This window comes from Ylistrum balloti, unplaced genomic scaffold, assembly GCF_031769215.1.
Source record: "Ylistrum balloti isolate Yb309-2 unplaced genomic scaffold, AGI_CSIRO_Ybal_v1 Utg371632, whole genome shotgun sequence".
NCBI lineage: Eukaryota > Metazoa > Mollusca > Bivalvia > Pectinida > Pectinidae > Ylistrum > Ylistrum balloti.
In genome coordinates, this window is record NW_026782831.1 from 182,705 (window position 1) to 203,942 (window position 21,238).

The 21,238-nt window shown below is 37.7% G+C and overlaps 1 protein-coding gene across 1 annotated transcript in view; it reads right to left on the reverse strand.

Annotated features, from left to right (window-relative positions):
* Nucleotides 1–16,135, reverse strand: part of LOC132563189 (testin-like) — a 33,925-nt gene extending 17,790 nt beyond the window's left edge. Inside the window, exon 1 of the mRNA XM_060227941.1 lies at nt 15,960–16,135. Coding sequence (XP_060083924.1) covers nt 15,960–16,004 — 45 coding nt within the window. The 5' untranslated portion in view covers nt 16,005–16,135. The remainder of the gene's footprint in view (nt 1–15,959) is intronic.
* Between the last annotated feature and the right edge of the window lie 5,103 nt (nt 16,136–21,238).

The window sequence follows — 21,238 nt, forward strand, 5'->3', positions numbered from 1 at the left end:
ATTAAAAATGTCCGGGAAATATTCGCGCGCTCCTTGACGTTTGAAAGTTTGACGTTATACTTGACAACAATACGACGCCATTTTGAAAATGCTGCTTTATGTTGAATTTTACAACTTTATGTAGTTATCTGGTAAAAATTGCTTACAAAACTGTTTTATGGACCAAATTAGAGAAAAGCAGTAATGCAGAATGGAATTAATTGATGGAAATTGGCGTCCGAAAAACTAAATTGGCCGATTTCAATGCAGTGACTAGAAAGCATCGTCTTGATTGGTCTATACTAGGAAAGTTATATCACTGAAAAAGTTATATTATTACTAACAATGATAAGATTTGTAAATAAGATGTCTTATCTCATCACTGCAGTGATGATATAAGCTTTTATCAAATCGATAAATTCTTATATTTCACAAGAAATTGTGTTACAGTGTTTACCGTTCAAAACTGATTCTTAGAACGGTAAACATGTATAACATACCGACATTTTGAATAAGTTTTTATCTTGAACTTACATGTAGTTAGCCACTTCCGGAAAATTCATTACATAAAGGAATTTCCATTGGCCTTGATACGTAATAACTAAGTATTTATGATATATGAAATTGGAGATGGCCTTGTTCTGCCATTCTGACTAATGCCGACAGTTAAAATTTAGGAAACGATGCTGTTTTACAAAATAGCATATGTTATTTGTTTGTAGCAGTTATATTGTCACCATACAGAATAAACACCGCCATTTTGTTGTTTTAAAAATCAAAAGACATTAGAAAATGGATTGCTGACTAAAGCATATCAACCCCTTTATTCTGCTCATAATGGCCTGTGTGTTTATATTATCCTGGCCACTGACAGCGGGAATTCACACAAAAACACCCAGTATTATGTCATCTGTACGCTTAGAATTCGTGAGAAAGTAAACAAAACCGAATCGAAAGCCAGACATTGGACATCGGATGATGAATACAACAGATGGTGAGAACTCTTCAGAGAATATAGGCTGAGGGCCAAATTGTTTCACCTGCTGCCCGGCAGCGCACCCGCTCAGGGTTACTCATCCGCGGGGGCGGCACTGAGCCAAGTGCAACTTACTCACCTGGTCAGTGAAACCCAATTCGCCTCCCCTCCCCCTCCCACCTTAATTAGTTCATAGTTCATGCCACTCAAGGCTGTGTAGTTGGTGTGGGTCATAGTCGGAGATAATATTGGTTTCTCCATCATCGAACCAGACCGGTAACAAAACAACCCTGCGCGTTCTCTATACATTTATTCCAATATTAGAAAAACGTGTGTCGGTCGTGTTTGGTGAGTCAATATCCCCCCAAACCCCTACCCCCACCCCCTGTTATTGTACTTCTGTTACTTATTCAGAATGTACACATTTGTATATTTGGAGTAAAAGGTTTCAGGACAGTGTTGTTTTGATCAATCATATTTTGGTAAAAGCAAAGCAGGGAAGGAAACAAAATGAGTTTTGAATCAGATACTCACGTACATGTGTATATCTAATCATTTGAAAAATGGTACAACTGAATTTCGAATTAATATGCAGTTTTCATTTGTCACGGATTTCAATGTAATGTATCATTCGCACATATCATAAAAATGTTGTTTTAAATGTAATAGTTCTAAAAACATTGCGGATATATATTAATACTGTCAAGCACACAAATGCAGGCAGAATTTTTTACATTTCTATAATTTTTCATACCCGTATGAGAGTGACACAATTGTATAACGACACATCAGTTGTCCGGGTAATAAAGTAATAAGTTTTGTACCAGAATATTGAGAATTTGTATTTGATTACTTGCCGTTTTATCACAAGTAGAAAAAAGTCAATATAATTTACATATCTTAGGCCCTACCTGGGATGTTTTTCTTAATCGAGAACACAAACACTTCAATAACTTAAAAGAATATAAACTCTTTCGAGATATCGAGAACACATTGACTTAAGGAAGTCACATTGCAATCTGAATACCGATGATACAACATGAGACAGTATTCCTGAAGCGATTTCCCTCCGAAATGTGAAGTGGTTTCGAAGAGGAGGGTATTTTTGTTGTGATTCACGGTAAAACCACATTTTTATTCGGTCAGAGAAAACGTGTGTCATAGTTAATGGTGTTATTTCTGAGTAACCATGCAAACGTCAATGGTTTCAGGATCAAAGACTATAACACCGGGAGTGTAGGTACAGCCATTGCCGTACCCAATGAATGTCCAGAGTCCATCAAGTCTCTTCATCACGGCTAATTACAGTCAAGATGGCGTGGCGTTGTAATTAATGGGCTGTGACGTCTTGTTAACGAATGTCACAACTTTCTCGTTTTTTTATGTCTTACGTGTGTGAATAGGTCAGGTGTTAGTAGTTAATTAAGAGACGTTTCAACAGTGTTCTATAGATTTACATTGTATCTAAAAATGCTGAACTAAATCTACGAACTGCTCCACAGCGATTGGATAAAGTGTTTTACAAAAGAATACAACCACAAAACAGCACAGGGCGGTCTGTGATCACAAACCGTTGGTGTTAGAGACCACACACGTTAGATTTTCAACCGTGGCTGCGGATCCTGATGTTCTACCTGTTGGTGCTCTAGCTGTTGGTGTTCTACCTGCTGATGGTCTATCTGTTGGTGTTCTACCTGCTGATGGTCTATCTGTTGGTGTTCTACCTGCTGATGGTCTATCTGTTGGTGTTCTACCTGCTGATGGTCTATCTGTTGGTGTTCTACCTGTTGGTGCTCTAGCTGTTGGTGTTCTACCTGCTGATGGTCTATCTGTTGGTGTTCTACCTGCTGATGGTCTATCTGTTGGTGTTCTACCTGCTGATGGTCTATCTGTTGGTGTTCTACCTGCTGATGGTCTATCTGTTGGTGTTCTACCTGCTGATGGTCTATCTGTTGGTGTTCTACCTGCTGATGGTCTATCTGTTGATGTTCTACCTGCTGATGGTCTATCTGTTGGTGTTCTACCTGTTAATGGTCTACCTGTTGGTGTTGTACCTGTTGGTGTTCTATCTGTTGATGTTCTACCTGTTGGTGCTGTACCTGTTGGTGCTCTACCTGCTGATGGTCTATCTGTTGGTGTTCTACCTGCTGATGGTCTATCTGTTGATTTGATACCGGTATAGCTACATCAACCCATGCCTTGCTTTCCCCCGTTATTTTGTAATGAGCCTTGTTTTAACAATTCAGTTGACAACATACACTATCTGACACTAACGCGGTATAGGAATCGGTGTGGGTGTGGGAATTTGGGTTCAATGCTGTCTGAATCTTTGTTACAAAAACGTCAAACTTATCTACAAAGTTGGCAGCGCCAATGTCAAGATTGAAATCTGATGATGTTATTTGTCGACTCCCGTACAGCCCTTATATCCCAATAGCTAATCCTTCCGCGTTAATCGTGCCGTTATCTTGATAGCTTGTCGAAACTAGAAACTGGCTACTGTTGGTATCTTGTTCATACAGACACTCCCAACAAACACCTTTGATGAAGAGCACATTTTTTTCTATAACGGCAGCTTTGCATTACCTACCGACAATTTTTTTATATAACACATCGCTAACCAGATGAATTCACCGTGAAACATTTCGTTTGGTTTCGGTACCGACATTCGTCATTAAGACGCTTCTAAACCAGTATAAATACATTTCAATCAATCGCTCAATGAACAATGTAAAGCACTGTTCCAAATACATGATTTGAGAAAAAAGTTCGTCTGATGTGCTGTTAAATGTAATGTAATCAGACTTTGGGAAAAAAGAGTAAGAGTCTGTTTCATTAACGATACCCGCAAGATAAATCTTGGTCAATCCATGTAAGTAATGCCACGTTCTCAAAAAGAGAACAAGGTAAACATCAACAGAAACAACAGAGAAACTAGCTTCATATCACACAAAGAAATAAAATATTTTTTCAGTGGGATCACCAGGACAACCGTAAAACTTCCACTCAACCTTCATTAACCTGTTTCTCTCTAAACCCTGTTAAAACTTCCTCTCAACCTTTATTAACCTGCATCTCTCTAAACCCTGTTAAAACTTCCTCTCAATATTCATTAACCTGCATCTCTCTAAACCCTGTTAAAACTTCCTCTCAACCTTCATTCATCTGCATCTCTCTAAACCCTGTTAAAACTTCCTCTCAACCTTTATTAACCTGCATCTCTCTAAACCCTGTTAAAACTTCCTCTCAATCTTCATTAACCTGTTTCTCTCTAAACCCTGTTAAAACTTCCTCTCAATATTCATTAACCTGTTTCTCTCTAAACCCTGTTAAAACTTCCACTCAACCTTCATTAACCTGTTTCTCTCTAAACCCTGTTAAAACTTCCTCTCAATATTCATTTACCTGTTTCTCTCTAAACCCTGTTAAAACTTTCTCTCAACCTTTATTAACCTGCATCTCTCTAAACCCTGTTAAAACTTCTTCACAATCTGCATTAACCTGTTTCTCTCTAAACCCTGTTAAAACTTCCACTCAACCTTCATTAACCTGTTTCTCTCTAAACCCTGTTAAAACTTCCTCTCAATATTCATTTACCTGTTTCTCTCTAAACCCTGTTAAAACTTTCTCTCAACCTTTATTAACCTGCATCTCTCTAAACCCTGTTAAAACTTCTTCACAATCTGCATTAACCTGTTTCTCTCTAAACCCTGTTAAAACTTCCTCTCAACCTTTATTAACCTGCATCTCTCTAAACCCTGTTAAAACTTCCTCTCAATCTTCATTAACCTGTTTCTCTCTAAACCCTGTTAAAACTTCCTCTCAATATTCATTAACCTGTTTCTCTCTAAACCCTGTTAAAACTTCCACTCAACCTTCATTAACCTGTTTCTTTCTTAACCCTGTTAAAACTTCCTCTCAATATTCATTAACCTGTTTCTCTCTAAACCCTGTTAAAACTTTCTCTCAACCTTTATTAACCTGCATCTCTCTAAACCCTGTTAAAACTTCTTCACAATCTGCATTAACCTGTTTCTCTCTAAACCCTGTTAAAACTTCCCCTCAACCTTTATTAACCTGCATCTCTCTAAACCCTTTTAAAACTTCCTCTCAACCTTCATTAACCTGTTTCTCTCTAAACCCTGTTAAAACTTCCTCTCAACCTTTATTAACCTGCATCTCTCTAAACCCTGTAAAAACATGTTCACAATCTGCATTTCCCTGCATCTGTCAAAACTCTGTATTGCGAGATGTCGATGCTTTTCAGAAAAATAAAGATATTAGGAGCTAGGTTAATAACACTATAAATCAGGGACGCGTGATTCTGCTGACTGGAAACGAAAAAAAATCACAGCAGGGAAATCAAAATCATCAGGATCATCATACATCTTGGTAGAAAGCTGTCCTAATTATTAAGCGTGTAGAGGTTATTAAGACTGAGTGTTACAGTTTCGTTTCAATACCAATACATTTCCGGCATAGTTCTTATAGACCATATGCAATTACATGTGTAGAAATATTTGTTCCTGTAAGTTAGATTCAGCTAAAATAGATCATAAACTATTCTGATTGAAACTAAACTATTGACAAAAACCTAAAACAAAAGAAAAACGAGTTCAATCTGTTCTACTTGTTATTGTTAGATTTTGCAAGCATTTATCACAATTCTGACAATACAATTTAACTTATCAGAGTTAGACGCATGCGGATTTTTATCAAATAAATAACTTGTTTTTTTAAGTATTCTTTAAATATTTGACTGAAAGAGGAAAATTATGACGAGATATGTTATATAGATCATTTTTATTCATAGAGGAGGTTGGTTTGGTGTATGCTCGCCCCTCATCAAAACGTAACAGGAGAAATAGCAGTTGAGCACGTCAAGGCGCAAGCGAACACCCCTGTTGCGCGTGGGCAGAAAACAAGCTCCTATCCGATATTAAACTAGTTAAAAGCAAATAATAAAATCCTATTTCTTATCTTCATGTTTTACTATCTAAAAATTGGTTTTCAGCGGAGTTAATTTTCAGATGCTGGTAATCCTCGAGATATGTAGCCGATTTGGGCGTGGTCTTCACTGGTATCATTCATATCTATGGTTTCTACCCATTTATTGTCGTCCATCCCCAAATCCCGACTCTCGAATCAAAGTCACCGGCAAGTTAATATTTGTTAGAGAATAAACCTCTATGGCTTTGGAGGCATATACAACCATTGTAGGTTTATGACATAAAATATCGTGATGCTATGAGTAAGCCATTCTCGTCATGACCGAATGTGTTTTTATAACAAAACACGTCTTATATCGGAATTATATGTCATTATAACGAGATGTTACACCGTAACATGAAATGTTTGCGAAAGGACAGACGGACATCGCCATGATATTATATTCAACCTTGAATACTATTGGTGTTAGTCTCCCTCATTTTCGCTTGTTGGGCTTAAATTCTGCAGTATATCCAATCCTTATATGTAATCTCTATATTAGTTTGGTCGGTTGGCGCAGTGGTAACACAATCGCCCTCCACCAAAGTGTTCGGGGATCGATTCCCGAAACGGACGTGAAAAGGTCACCTGTGCGACTACGTGCACTTTCTTGTTTCACCCTACAGTAAAGACCGCTCGTTCGCTTCCATCCGGGCCAATAGGAGTGATTGATATAAGCTGAAATACAGTTTCACAATTGTTACAAAAATAGATAAATATATAAATAAAGTTTATATCTATTAGCTTTATTTATTTATATCCTTGCACAATTAAAATAGACAACAGTGCACAATTACTTATTTGAAGGTTTTTGACACAGTTTTTAAATTTTTGCTTATCACTTTCTCTCAAATTTCAAATTTGGAAAAGTGACAGTTATGCTCTTAACGTCGAAAGCCAGAAGAGCCAACAGCGAAATGGCTTATCTTAATTACGACATTTATGTATCATAAGTGTCAGAAATCGACTTCTGTTAAATCTGGCACCCGAGCCCAACATTGCATAGGCCTATGAGAATCAGAAATAGTCTGTGTTCGATGATTTAAAGCTACATTCTATAAAGTCTTCAGAAGAAGATCTGAAGTGTGTGTTGTTATTCCTACTCGAAGCAGTTTCTTAAAGAGTCATGTTGCACTGTCGTGGTTATGTCCTGCGTTAAAGACAGCTTACATTTATCACATTGGTTAATATGCGATGTGCCTTCCGCATGATGTTCAGTGAAACACTGACACAAATTGATATGCCTTGTAGGTAGGACACCAGTATCGTGTTATTCCTACTCTCTCCATCTCAAGAGATTCGCAAGAGGTGAGTCGATTTTAAATTTAGCATAAATCTCTTTCTAAACTATGTTTTTACCCAATGTCTCTGTTTACATTAAATCAATTTTGGCCTTAAGTCGAAATTTCAATCCTTACATGAGGGATTTGGATTCTGTCTCCAGGCCGAGACTTTATTCACTGCTTAACGCTGTGTGAATGGATGGTTTGCATATTGTCAGTATAATGTGACCGGATAAAATAACGATATTTTGGTACCTTAGGCAGTGTAGGTCAATGTGGTAGCACTGAAAAGACGGCATGAGTTCCGCACAATCACAAACGGGCTTGCGCGGAAATATCGCATCCTCCCGAAAACACGTGGCAAGACCAGCAAGTATTGGCCATAGATGTGAAAACGACGATAAGAAATTTACTCCCTTACACCTCCCCCCACTCCTCCCTCACAACTGCATACACATATACATGCACTAATTAACAGAAAAAGAAAAACACAGCACATGTTATCTGTTTCTCTTCGCACTCTACACCCTTTTTATACTCGTAGTTCATATGGTAATTGCTTTTTGAAGAATTGTTGAAAAAGTACATATCCTTGACTCGCAAGCCCCTGCATGTGCACTGAAACAAATAGATACATGCACCAAGACAGTGCAAAATTACGATCGGTGCTAGACAGTTTAAAACGAGAAATGTTTGAGATAATAGCTTTTTCAATGTGGCAGGAAAGAATGCCGATAATCTCGAGTGTGACAAACAAAACTTTATCTCGACACACTTGTAAAACAATCATGGGGCATATCATGTTTATGACAAGTAACGTTAATAATTGAACGACTGATGAAAATATGCCATAATGTTGGCGGACTCCAAAATCTCCTCCACTTTTGTTTATACATATATATATATCAGAGAAATTGGGCAAGATCTGCCTCAAATCTAGAATAGAAAGACTTGTTAACTTAATGATTTTTTTTCCCCCAAATAAACATGCAATACATATTTCAGTCATATTCGATATTCATGATCAATTGATCTTTTTCCATCCTTAATGATGACATTTTGAAAACATCAGTTATTTACTGGTAGTTATAAGGATCAATAGATGTGAACTTTTGATACACGTAAAATATAACGGTATCCGTTTGATAAAGTTGACAATGCTTAAAAAAGCTGGATAGTTTTAAATTCCATTGCATAACACTAGTGGGTAAAGTTTACATTTACTAAATAATATTCCCACTTCAAAGATAATCAAACTGTTGAGACATGGGCATGCTTTGCCCAAATACTTACATATATATATACACATATATTATTATTTTTTTGGAGGAGGGTTCTATTCTTTATCCTAGATCCAAATTTAAATAAGTTTGGATGGGAGATAGAACACCACTTCATCGATTGAAAAATATCATCATTTTCTCTTTTATTGCCAAATTTCTGATTCATGCGCCGTATTTTGAAAAAGAAAACCTTTATCTTGGTGTTGTACCATATTATAACAGAATCAAACACTCCAACTGTTAAGTGATTTGTATACGTCCTAACGACAACGTTATCTAGTAATTACGGACTTCATTACATGTATCTCACCATGGAGTCGTGCTATGCTGATAACAGTAATACAACCATGAGGCCCATAGGGCCTTTATCAATCATACGTTTTACTATACTTAAACTCTCGGAATCTACAATGAAGTTTAGACCGTGGTGACCTTGAACAGTCCAGACGTCCAGACTGCGGTGACCTTGAACAGTTTAGACCACGGTGACCTTGAACAGTTTAGACCACTGTGACCTTGAACAGTTTCGACCGCGATGACCTTGAACAGTTTCGACCGTGAAGACCTTGAACGGTTTCAGCCGCGATGACCTTGAACAGTTTCGACCGCGAAGACCTTGAACAAGTAGCATAGATATATCAAAACAAGATACAAAAATGTACTTAATTTTTTATTATTATTTAATATGGCCCCAAAAGTCATATGAAATGAGATATTCTCAATACTCCAACATTCTTTGACGTATGAAAGCTATTTTCAGGATGTATGATTGTTTTTGAAGTCGGTTCGTTTCCGAGTTTTTTAGGTATTGCTCTAAGCGATTTACTGACGTACATTTTACCATACGATATACCAGTGGTCTACGAACTCAATATTATTTCTCTAGATTTAAAGTTTATCAGAAACATTCATTGACAACGGACGGACGGACGTATGGTCGGACATCAGACACTGCGACAATGTGGACAGTCACGCGACCATTCGGCGTAGAGAGCATTCCGTTAAAAGTTAGTTCTGAGGGCCAACGTATTTTCTTCATTCGTTCGCAACACACTCACACAGTCATACATTGGTTTCATTCAGCAAACGGGACATTGTCCGCCTGATCATCTGGAGGGAGCGCTGACCTCTAACCCTGAACTCTACATCAGATGGGCACGGAAGATTCACACCCTAGATAAACAATGCGATGTTAACGATGGCCGTCAGTTGTAAACAGATTGGAAACAAAATACTGACAAACAAAGATAAAAATGCCATTCTGAGTTTTTGTTTATATCGATGATACAAGAGGGACTGAACAAGAATATCCTATTCCTTTCAACGACATGATCTCTAACTTGCCATTAAAATTCACGGTCTCTAACCGCTCATTATATTTACTTTCTCTACCCTCTCATTGTATTCACGATCTCTACCCTCTCATTGTATTCACGATCTCTACCCTCTCATTGTATTCATGGTCTCTAATCTCTCATTGTATTCATGATCACTACCCTGTATTTTTCTTCGTGATCTGTACCCTGTCCTCCTATTCTCGAATTTCTACCCAGCCACTATACACACGATCCTGGATTTCTGCAGTGTAATATGCTTTCCCATCTTTACGATGACCCAAAGACATACAGTTATCGTCGCGGATGTAAGAACATCGGTGCATTTGGGTTTAAGAAATAGAAAGAAAATATGGGGCCCGACTTAGTGAAAATACTCATAGAAACCAAAGAGACAGATTTTGTCAAGCAACAAATCGACAGGGGTCGATCGGGAAAAAAAACAAGCCACTTATTAAGGAAGTCATCTGGATACGCCGGTCATCTGTCTGATGAATGATGATATTTGAGTCATCGACATGTCCCACGTAATACTACAGCTGGTTATGATGTACAAGAACTTCTACTCAATATACAAATGTATTTTGCCAACATGAAGAAAATATTTTGACATTTTTGACATTTTAAGCCGTGGATAGGCGACCATGCATAGTTTTATCTCAAAAACTGTTATGCGTTGCCTAGATTAAAAATTTTCCCTTAAAACGTCTACAACTTTGACATACATGTAGTTTGTCTAAATGTTGATCATACTTAAGAAATATACACACGGTGAAAACGAAATTAAACTTAGCGTATTTATTTGATCTCTTCATCAAAAGAGTTCCACAGATAAGGGAGATAAATGATAATAATTGGACTAAATAAATCATCAAAGCGTCCAAAGCATGTTGTGCGCGTAAAACAGCTTTTCCCGAGTAATTGAAATGTTTTATTTAAGAAAACTCTGTTTGCGTGCATTTTTATATTATCGCTACTATCTGCCGAAATATCCGGTGCCTATCACTGCTCTATACCAAATCTGCGTCGTAGCAACGTTTTAAATTCTAAAACATGAAGATAGTCGCTGTTGTGGGCATATCTGAGTAAGATCGTAACGATGTTAAAGATCTCATAGTTTCTAGTCTGAAGCAAAAAAATATTCCAACAAGTTTTACATTGTGACTAAGGAGAAGACAATGTCTCTATCTTTTATCTTCAACTCAATATCTTCCCTAAAGATAAGTTTTTATACAGAATAAAGCAATATTCACGGGGATCTGATAGTTATATGTAGTTACATGTACATTATAGGTGAATATAGACTTGATCTGTTTACAGGGCTTTTACATGTATTTTGTAATTTGATTAACATTCGGTAAAGAAGTACCCCACCCTTCGATGGTGTACTGGTTGGGAATCTATTATCGTGAAAAAATAGTGTTTGTGACAATTTTTATCGTTTTTCTGAGGTGTATAAGACAGTGCGTGGTCATGCTCCCAGACAAAATGTCTACTAGGCCTAATGATGGGCCTCAATTAAAATATAGATGAATATGTAATTAAAATATTCAAATTTAGATTTCAATTCTAAAAACAACAAAAATGAAGAGATATCGTGTTTTACTGTTTGATGGTTGTCATCCTAAAACATTTTGTACATACCCACCTGATTTCTGTTATAGTTTAAGGTAAAACTAATACTGTTTCACTGTTACAATGTACATGTATTTTGAAATAAGATCTAGGGATGTAAGTGTCGTCATTTTTGTCTACAATATAGTAACAAAACATTCACGTGCATTATGGCGCCAGAAAAATCAAGATAATGGGTACATCAAGATAATGGGTACATCAAGATAATGGGTACATCATAATAATGGGTCCGAATGTTAACCTAAACGACTTTGTCATATCAATTTTCACATCGTTTTCTCTCAAACCAGCACACTTGAATAAATACATATTTCTATATAGCCCTGAATAATCTGGACACCTGTATAAACCAGACGTGTGATTAGGTCCCGCCGTCAACATGTACAGTATATGAAACACTGTATAATCTGGACACGTGTATAAACCAGACCTGTGATTAGGTCACGCCGTAACCATATACAGTATATGAAACCCTGTATAATCTGGACTCCTGTATAAACCAGACGTGTGATTAGGTCCCGCCGTCAACATGTACAGTATATGAAACCCTGGATAATCTGGACTCCTGGATAATCCAGATATTACACTAAGCGGGTTTGCTCGAATGTTCTTGTTCCTTTTCGTGCAAAACGGTAACATTGGATCATGGAGTGTTCATTTGGTTAAATAGTTCGAAATGAGTTAGTTTGGTGAAAAATTCCACGAATACATAGTAATGTCAACTGACCGCTGACTGTGTTGCTGGTATGTTGAGATAGCCCACAGCTTGGAACAGATCAAGTGAGAGATATGATAACCTGGGTATGATATATCACCTAAACCTGTTCGGTTGCCTTGACAACTGTGAAGTCAAACCATGGTCGGGAGTATTTTCCAAGTGTGTATATCAGCACTAACAAGCAAAATTGATATACTGAAAATTCAGAACAGCCGGTAAGGACATTAAATGGAACACATATTAAAACTGGACGTTTACAGTACGTGGTCATCACATATGTAAAACGGAGTCCTCAGTTCAATGACTTACATAAGGAAGAAGAGACACTCTTAAATGTTTACGAATGATTTTGAAACAACACCAAGAACTGAAATGACAAAAACCTGATCAAACTAATCCATCACTGATCACACTAGGATCATGGACCATGTTCTTTGTCACGTCAGCAAGTGTATTTATTCTGTTCTGTTTCAAATTGATAGGTCGCATTTGTACAGATTGGTATATTTTGTGATTCAAATCTAGTTCATATCACTGAGTGCCAGAACACAGACCTGTCTCAGTTCGATAAATTTTCTGATTCAGATCTGTTTCATGTTGGTCTCAGGGTTTCGCGATTCAGCAGTTTCTCCCATAGTGCATTGCGGTACCCCAAATATCACCTTTGTAAACGGCTTACTCCATTTCAAGCGTCTTGAAAAACGTATTTGTATAAAATAATTAAATATTTTATTATCTTTCTGTGTTGCTATTTGTATCATTTTTTAAAAATAGATGTTTGGTCATTTGGAAATGACTACATTAGTTTATATGGTTATAAACGTTATGGATTTTATCAGTCACCAACCGTCGTGTTAACAAGGTTTCGTTGACTGAATTGATTAATTGACGTTAATTTGGTCAAAAAATGTTAAAAAAGTTAGCGGTCCTGACCGGTCTTAGTTTCAACGAGCGCGGTCTAGCGGAGAAAAGTTGTAACAAAGGAAGGTGATCAAGACTACGTGAATCATCAGATGTGTTTAACGTAACTGAGTACTTTAATTCTGGCTTATTTCGTGTCGGTTAGTCTCTTTATTCAGACTTGTTTCGTGTCGGTTAGTCTCTTTATTCAGACTTGTTTCGTGTCGGTTAGTCTCTTGATTCAGACTTGTTTCGTGTCGGTTAGCCTCTTTATTCAGACTTGTCTCGTGTCGGTTAGTCTCTTTATTCAGACTTGTCTCGTGTCGGTTAGTCTCTTTATTCAGACTTGTCTCGTGTCGGTTAGTCTCTTTATTCAGACTTGTCTCGTGTCGGTTAGTCTCTTTATTCAGACTTGTCTCGTGTCGGTTAGTCTCTTTATTCAGACTTGTCTCGTGTCGGTTAGCCTCTTTATTCAGACTTGTCTCGTGTCGGTTAGCCTCTTTATTCAGACTTGTCTCGTGTCGGTTAGTCTCTTTATTCAGACTTGTCTCGTGTCGGTTAGTCTCTTTATTCAGACTTGTTTCGTGTCGGTTAGTCTCTTGATTCAGACTTGTCTCGTGTCGGTTAGTCTCTTTATTCAGACTTGTCTCGTGTCGGTTAGTCTCTTTATTCAGACTTGTTTCGTGTCGGTTAGTCTCTTTATTCAGACTTGTTTCGTGTCGGTTAGCCTCTTTATTCAGACTTGTCTCGTGTCGGTTAGTCTCTTTATTCAGACTTGTCTCGTGTCGGTTAGTCTCTTTATTCAGACTTGTTTCGTGTCGGTTAGTCTCTTTATTCAGACTTGTTTCGTGTCGGTTAGTCTCTTTATTCAGACTTGTCTCGTGTCGGTTAGTCTCTTTATTCAGACTTGTCTCGTGTCGGTTAGCCTCTTTATTCAGACTTGTCTCGTGTCGGTTAGCCTCTTTATTCAGACTTGTCTCGTGTCGGTTAGTCTCTTTATTCAGACTTGTCTCGTGTCGGTTAGTCTCTTTATTCAGACTTGTCTCGTGTCGGTTAGTCTCTTTATTCAGACTTGTCTCGTGTCGGTTAGTCTCTTTATTCAGACTTGTCTCGTGTCGGTTAGTCTCTTTATTCAGACTTGTCTCGTGTCGGTTAGTCTCTTTATTCAGACTTGTCTCGTGTCGGTTAGTCTCTTTATTCAGATTTGTCTCGTGTCGGTTAGTCTCTTTATTCAGACTTGTCTCGTGTCGGTTAGTCTCTTTATTCAGACTTGTCTCGTGTCGGTTAGTCTCTTTATTCAGACTTGTCTCGTGTCGGTTAGTCTCTTTATTCAGACTTGTCTCGTGTCGGTTAGTCTCTTTATTCAGACTTGTCTCGTGTCGGTTAGTCTCTTTATTCAGACTTGTCTCGTGTCGGTTAGTCTCTTTATTCAGACTTGTCTCGTGTCGGTTAGCCTCTTTATTCAGACTTGTTTCGTGTCGGTTAGTCTCTTTATTCAGACTTGTTTCGTGTCGGTTAGTCTCTTTATTCAGACTTGTCTCGTGTCGGTTAGTCTCTTTATTCAGACTTGTCTCGTGTCGGTTAGTTTCTTTATTCAGACTTGTTTCGTGTCGGTTAGCCTCTTTATTCAGACTTGTTTCGTGTCGGTTAGCCTCTTTATTCAGACTTGTCTCGTGTCGGTTAGTCTCTTTATTCAGACTTGTCTCGTGTCGGTTAGTCTCTTTATTCAGACTTGTTTCGTGTCGGTTAGCCTCTTTATTCAGACTTGTTTCGTGTCGGTTAGTCTCTTTATTCAGACTTGTCTCGTGTCGGTTAGCCTCTTTATTCAGACTTGTTTCTGGTCGGTTAGTTTCTTGATTCAGATCTTTTTCACATATGTGAGTCACGTGATTCATATATGTTTCACGTCTATAAGTCTCTCTATTGTATTTGTATCGTGAATCAGATCTGTTTGACGTCTGTAATTCTCGTGATTCAGATCTGATTCACGTCAACACATCTCGTGATTCAGATCTGTTTCACGTTGGTATGCCACGTGAATCAAATTTGTTTTCCGTCAGTATGTATCGAAATTCAGGCTTGTTAACGCCTGGATGTCTCGTGCTTTTGATCTCTTTTATAACAGTTTAACGTCGTCAAGTCTCGTGATTCAGATCTGCTCGCATCTATAAGATTCAGTTTTGTGTATAAGATCTCTTTTATGACAGTTTAACTTCGTCAAGTCTCGTGATTGAGATCTGTTTCGCCCCTGTAAATATCGTAATTCAAATGTTCATCACGTCTGTATGAGGTCCTCCTTGAATTTCGCGATGTTTTAAATTATTTCGCTCTTAATTCTGAACCATTTTTCATTTGTTAAAAGTTCTGCGGATTCTAATATTTCATGCCGAAGTTCACAGAATTTAGATCTGTTTCGCGTAACTCCATCTTTAGAGTTTCAAAACAAATATTTTACTTGAAAAGACAACATCAAAATCTTATCAGTTTCTTGTTATTTAAAAAGTCTATTATTTGTTTCATCTGAAGGCTTGATGTGTTGACAGTTATAATAGTTTAGACTCAATTTTCAGCATGGAATATGTTTTTAAAAAGATATTAAGTTTTCGTCTGTGTTGTAGCTCTAACACAAAACTCTCAGATTCAGACTTTTACACATGTTCCTATGTATATATATATTTAGAAATATTTAATAACACAGGTTAGGTACACCTGCTCCTTATAAACACCGACCCCCACAACATTTCAGCTGTAACATTCACTATATCCTCCCTTTGAACTTCAATACTTATACCGGTGCTGGGATCATGCAGTACGTAAAGAATGGTTTAAAGTATGGTAAACTTTAAAAAAGACAATACTTACTACGGTCAGACCAGGTCCAGGAATGACCACAAGACGTGTAGCCATTGTTTAGATCAACTTGTTTCTATAAATAAATCCAAATCGGGCAATTTTCAACTTCCGTTAACAGTAACGAACATGCTTGTCCATTTCACGGCAATGTCGACCAACAGCCGGTCTTATCGTAAATATCTCCCTCATATCGCAGGCTTCAAGCACACTTGGCGTTTGCATCCTACACACAGCATCAAAGACGCATGCGCAGATAGTGTATGTATGTAGCATCAAAACTCACGCGCGCGCATACATTAATTGTTTACTTATTACGGCGAGGTTATGGTGCATGTATCTGAGAAAACCAGATGGCGATGACGCTTATCGTACTTTGAAAGGATACGATATCAAAATATATTTTTATAGGTTGAAACTTTATCCGAGGAAGTCCTTCAACTGCTGATACGCTGCGATTAACTATATAGCAACCTCCTCACCTTTATATACTCTATATATATCTCACTCTCTATATCAGGTTCTATATACCTCATTTCTATACACTCTATAGGTCTCTATATACCTCCACATACCTCACATTCTATATACCTACCTCTAATACTCACCTCTATATATAACTTCTACATACCTCACCTCTATCAACCACACCTCTATATACCTCATCTCTATATACCTCATCTCTATATACCTCATCTCTATATACCTCATCTCTATATACTTCACCTTTACATACTTCACCTCTGTATACCTCATCTCTATATACCTCATCTCTATATACCTCTTCTCTATCTATCACACATCACCTCTATATAGCGACCTCTGCATACCTCACCTCACCTTTATATACCTCACCTCTATCTACCAAACATCACCTCTATATAGCAACCTCTTCAAACCTCACCTCTATATACCTGACCTCTATATACCTCACCTTTATATACCTCACCTCTATATACCTCACCTCTCTATACCTCATTTCTATATACCTAACCAGTATATACCTCACCTTTATATACCTCACCTCTATATACCCCACCTCTATTTACCTCACCTCTACATAGCTCACCTCTATTTACCTCACTTCTATATACCTTACCTCTATATACCTCATCTTTATTTATGTCAACTCTGTATACCTCACCTTTATATATCTCCCCTCTATATACCTGACCTCTATATACCTCACCTCTATATACCTCACTTCTATATACCTCGACTTTATATATCTCACCTCTATATACCTCCCCTCTATATACCTCACCTCTATATACCTCACCATTATATACCTCATCTCTATAAACCACACCTCTATATACCTCACCTCTATATACCTCATCTCTATCTACCACACATCATCTCTACATAGCAACCTCTGCATACCTCACCTCACCTCTATATACCGCATCTCTATCTACCACACATCACCTCTATATAGCAACCTCTGCATACCTCATCTCTATATATCTCACCTCTACATAGCTCTCCTCTGCATCCCTCCCCTCTATATACCTGATCTCTATATACCACACCTCTATCTACCTCACCTCTATATACCGCATCTCTATCTACCACACATCACCTCTATATAGCAACCTCTGCATACCTGATCTCTATATACCTCAACTCTATATACCTCATCTCTATATACCTCACCTTTATATACCTCACTTCTATATACCTCATCTCTATATACCTCACCAGTATATACCTCACCTTTATATCTACCTCTATATATACCTCTACATACCTCATCTCTATACCTCTATTTACCTCACTGTATACACCACACCTCTATATACCTCATCTCTGCATACCACATATCTATATACCATACCTCTATATACCTCATCTCTATATACCACAACTCGATATACCTCCCCTCTATATACCTGATCTCTATATACCTCATCTCTATATACCTCACTTATATATACATTACCTCTACCTCACCTCTATATACCTCACCTCTATATACGTCACCTCTATATACCTCATCTCTATATACCTCACCTCTGTTTACCTCATCTCTATATACCTCACCTCTATATACCTCATCTCTATATACCTCACCTCTATATACCTCACCTCTATATACCTCATCTCTATATACCTCACCTTTACATACCTTATCTCTATATTCCTCACCTCTATATACCTCATCTCTATATACCTCTCCTCTATATACCTCATCTCTATATACTCTATATATGACCTCTATATACCTCACCTCTATATATACCTATATATCTCTATATACCTCACCTCTATATACCTTATCTCTATATACCTCACCTCTATATACCTTATCTCTATATACGTCACCTCTATATACCTTATCTCTATATACGTCACCTCTATATACCTTATCTCTATATACCTCTATATACCTCATCTCTATATACCTTATCTGTATATACCTCCTCTCTATAAACCTCATCTCTATTTACCTTATCTTTATATACCACACCTCTATATACCTCATCTCTATATATACTTCACCTCTACATATATACCTATATCTCTATATCACCTCTATATACCTCACCTCTATATACCTCACCTCTATATACCTCACCTTTATATACCTCAACTCTATATACCTCATCTCTATATACCTCACTTCTATATACCTCACCTCTATATATACCTATATCTCTATATACCTACCTCTACCTATCTCTATATACCTCACCTCTATATACCTCATCTCTACATACCTCACCTCTATATACCTCATCTCTATATACCTCACTTCTACATACCTCATCTCTATATACCTCCCCTCTATATACCTCATCTCCATATATCTTCACTCTATATACCTCATTTCTATATACCTCACCTCTACCTCACCTCTATATACCTCATTTCTACATACCTCACCTTTACATACGTCATCCTATATAACTCATCTTATCATTAGTTTTTACCAAGAGTTGTACCCCTTGTACCAGTAGAAATGTTTGTACTTTAGTTCCTATATAAAGTAAATATTGTAGCATCTTCTGTTAGAATTTGTTATTTGTCTAACCTCTCTTAAAGATATATGATAGATTATTGATCAGGTTCCAGTCTAACATGAAATATAAAGAAATGTAAAATTTGTGAAACTAAGATTCTTTTGTAAATATTTTATCCAAATGCTTTAAATTCTAAGTTGTCGATATATATATATATAGACACAAATATATATATATATTTATATATATATATATATATATATATATATATTATATATTGTGACATTACAATGATGTCAATAAGATAGGATCATCACATAATCAATGGAACCTTCAGCCAATCGCAACTCCGCTAGCTCGTATTGAACCAGTGTATCAACACCTATTTACATAATGAGACTTATTTCACTGACAATAGGGTAGTTATGTGATTTAAATATTAATCATTATTAGGTTTAGACTAGTTTTCTTATCCCATTATAAGTATTTGTAATTTGTGAAACAACTAAGTGAAATACTGTTTAACCTAAACTATGATGCTTCCCGTTATGAATTACAAGGGAAGCAACTCTGTGAAATACATATGCCCTGAGTTTCAAAGGGAAATAACTCTTATTTCAGTAGTGTGGTAAAGTCATGGAAGGACCAAGGGATATGGTACACAGGGGTGTGGTATTGTCAAGATAGGAAAGTTAAGAGCACATAGATGGTAAATTGTCCTGACAGAACAATCATGGACACAGGGGCGAATTATTGCTCAGACAGAATAATCATGGACATAAGGTCGTGATATTGTCAGAAAATACAGATATAAATCATGGACACAGGGGTGTGGACTTGTCAAGACAGAAAAAAATATTGCCGGTGAATATTCAACACAGATGAAAGTGAATTGCGTTTGTAATATTATTGTTACCAGTGAACACAGACATGTAACAAAACGTGGACTCCGGGGGAAATATCCTGCTTTTTTTCCCTTTTTTTTCTAATTTTCTTAGATTGCTGACCAAGCAATATTTTTGTTGAATATTTTCCCTCTTTTTGATTAAACGATATTTTTAATGACCTTGGAAATATCGCCACAGAGCTATATGTGTTATGATGCAAGCAGACGAATTTTTTAACAAATTGTTTTGAATTTCTTCAGCCTACACCATCATCTATAAATCCAGTGCAAACTTAATGGCTACACCGGTCGTGTGTAGAATATTGGAGAACCAACACCCTGTACTTTCTCTCAGAGACCACCAACATCCTGTACCTTCTCTCAGAGACCACCAACATCCTGTAACTTCTCTCAGAGACCACCAACATCCTGTACATTCTCTCAGAGACCACCAACACCCTGTACCTTCTCTCAGAGACCACCAACATCCTGTACCTTCTCTCAGAGACCACCAACATCCTGTACCTTCTCTCAGAGACCACCAACATCCTGTACCTTCTCTCAGAGACCACCAACATCCTGTACATTCTCTCAGAGACCACCAACAACCTGTAACCTCTCTTAGAGACCACCAACATCCTGTACATTCTCTCAGAGACCACCAACATCCTGTACCTTCTCTCAGAGACCACCAACATCCTGTACATTCTCTCAGAGACCACCAACATCCTGTACTTTCTCTCAGAGACCACCAACATCCTGTACCTTCTCTCAGAGACCACCAACATCCTGTAACTTCTCTCAGAGACCACCAACATCCTGTACATTCTCTCAGAGACCACCAACATCCTGTACATTCTCTCAGAGACCATCAACATCCTGTACATTCTCTCAGAGACCACCAACACACTGTATCCTCTCTCAGAGTCCACCAACATCCTGTACCTTCTCTCAGAGACCACCAACATCCTGTAACTTCTCTCAGAGACCACCAACATCCTATACCTTCTCTCAGAGACCACCAACATCCTGTACATTCTCTCAGAGACCACCAACACCCTGTACTTTCTCTCAGAGACCACCAACACCCTGTACCTTCTATCAGAGACCACCAACATCCTGTATATTCTCTCAGAGACCACCAACATCCTGTACCTTCTCTCAGAGACCACCAACATCCTGTACCTTCTCTCAGAGACCACCAACATCCTGTACCTTCTCTCAGAGACCACCAACACACTGTAACTTCTCTCAGAGACCACCAACATCCTGTACATTCTCTCAGAGACCACCAACACCCTGTACCTTCTCTCAGAGACCACCAACATCCTGTACATTCTCTCAGAGACCACCAACAACCTGTAACCTCTCTCAGAGACCACCAACATCCTGTACATTCTCTCAGAGACCACCAACATCCTGTACCTTCTCTCAGAGACCAC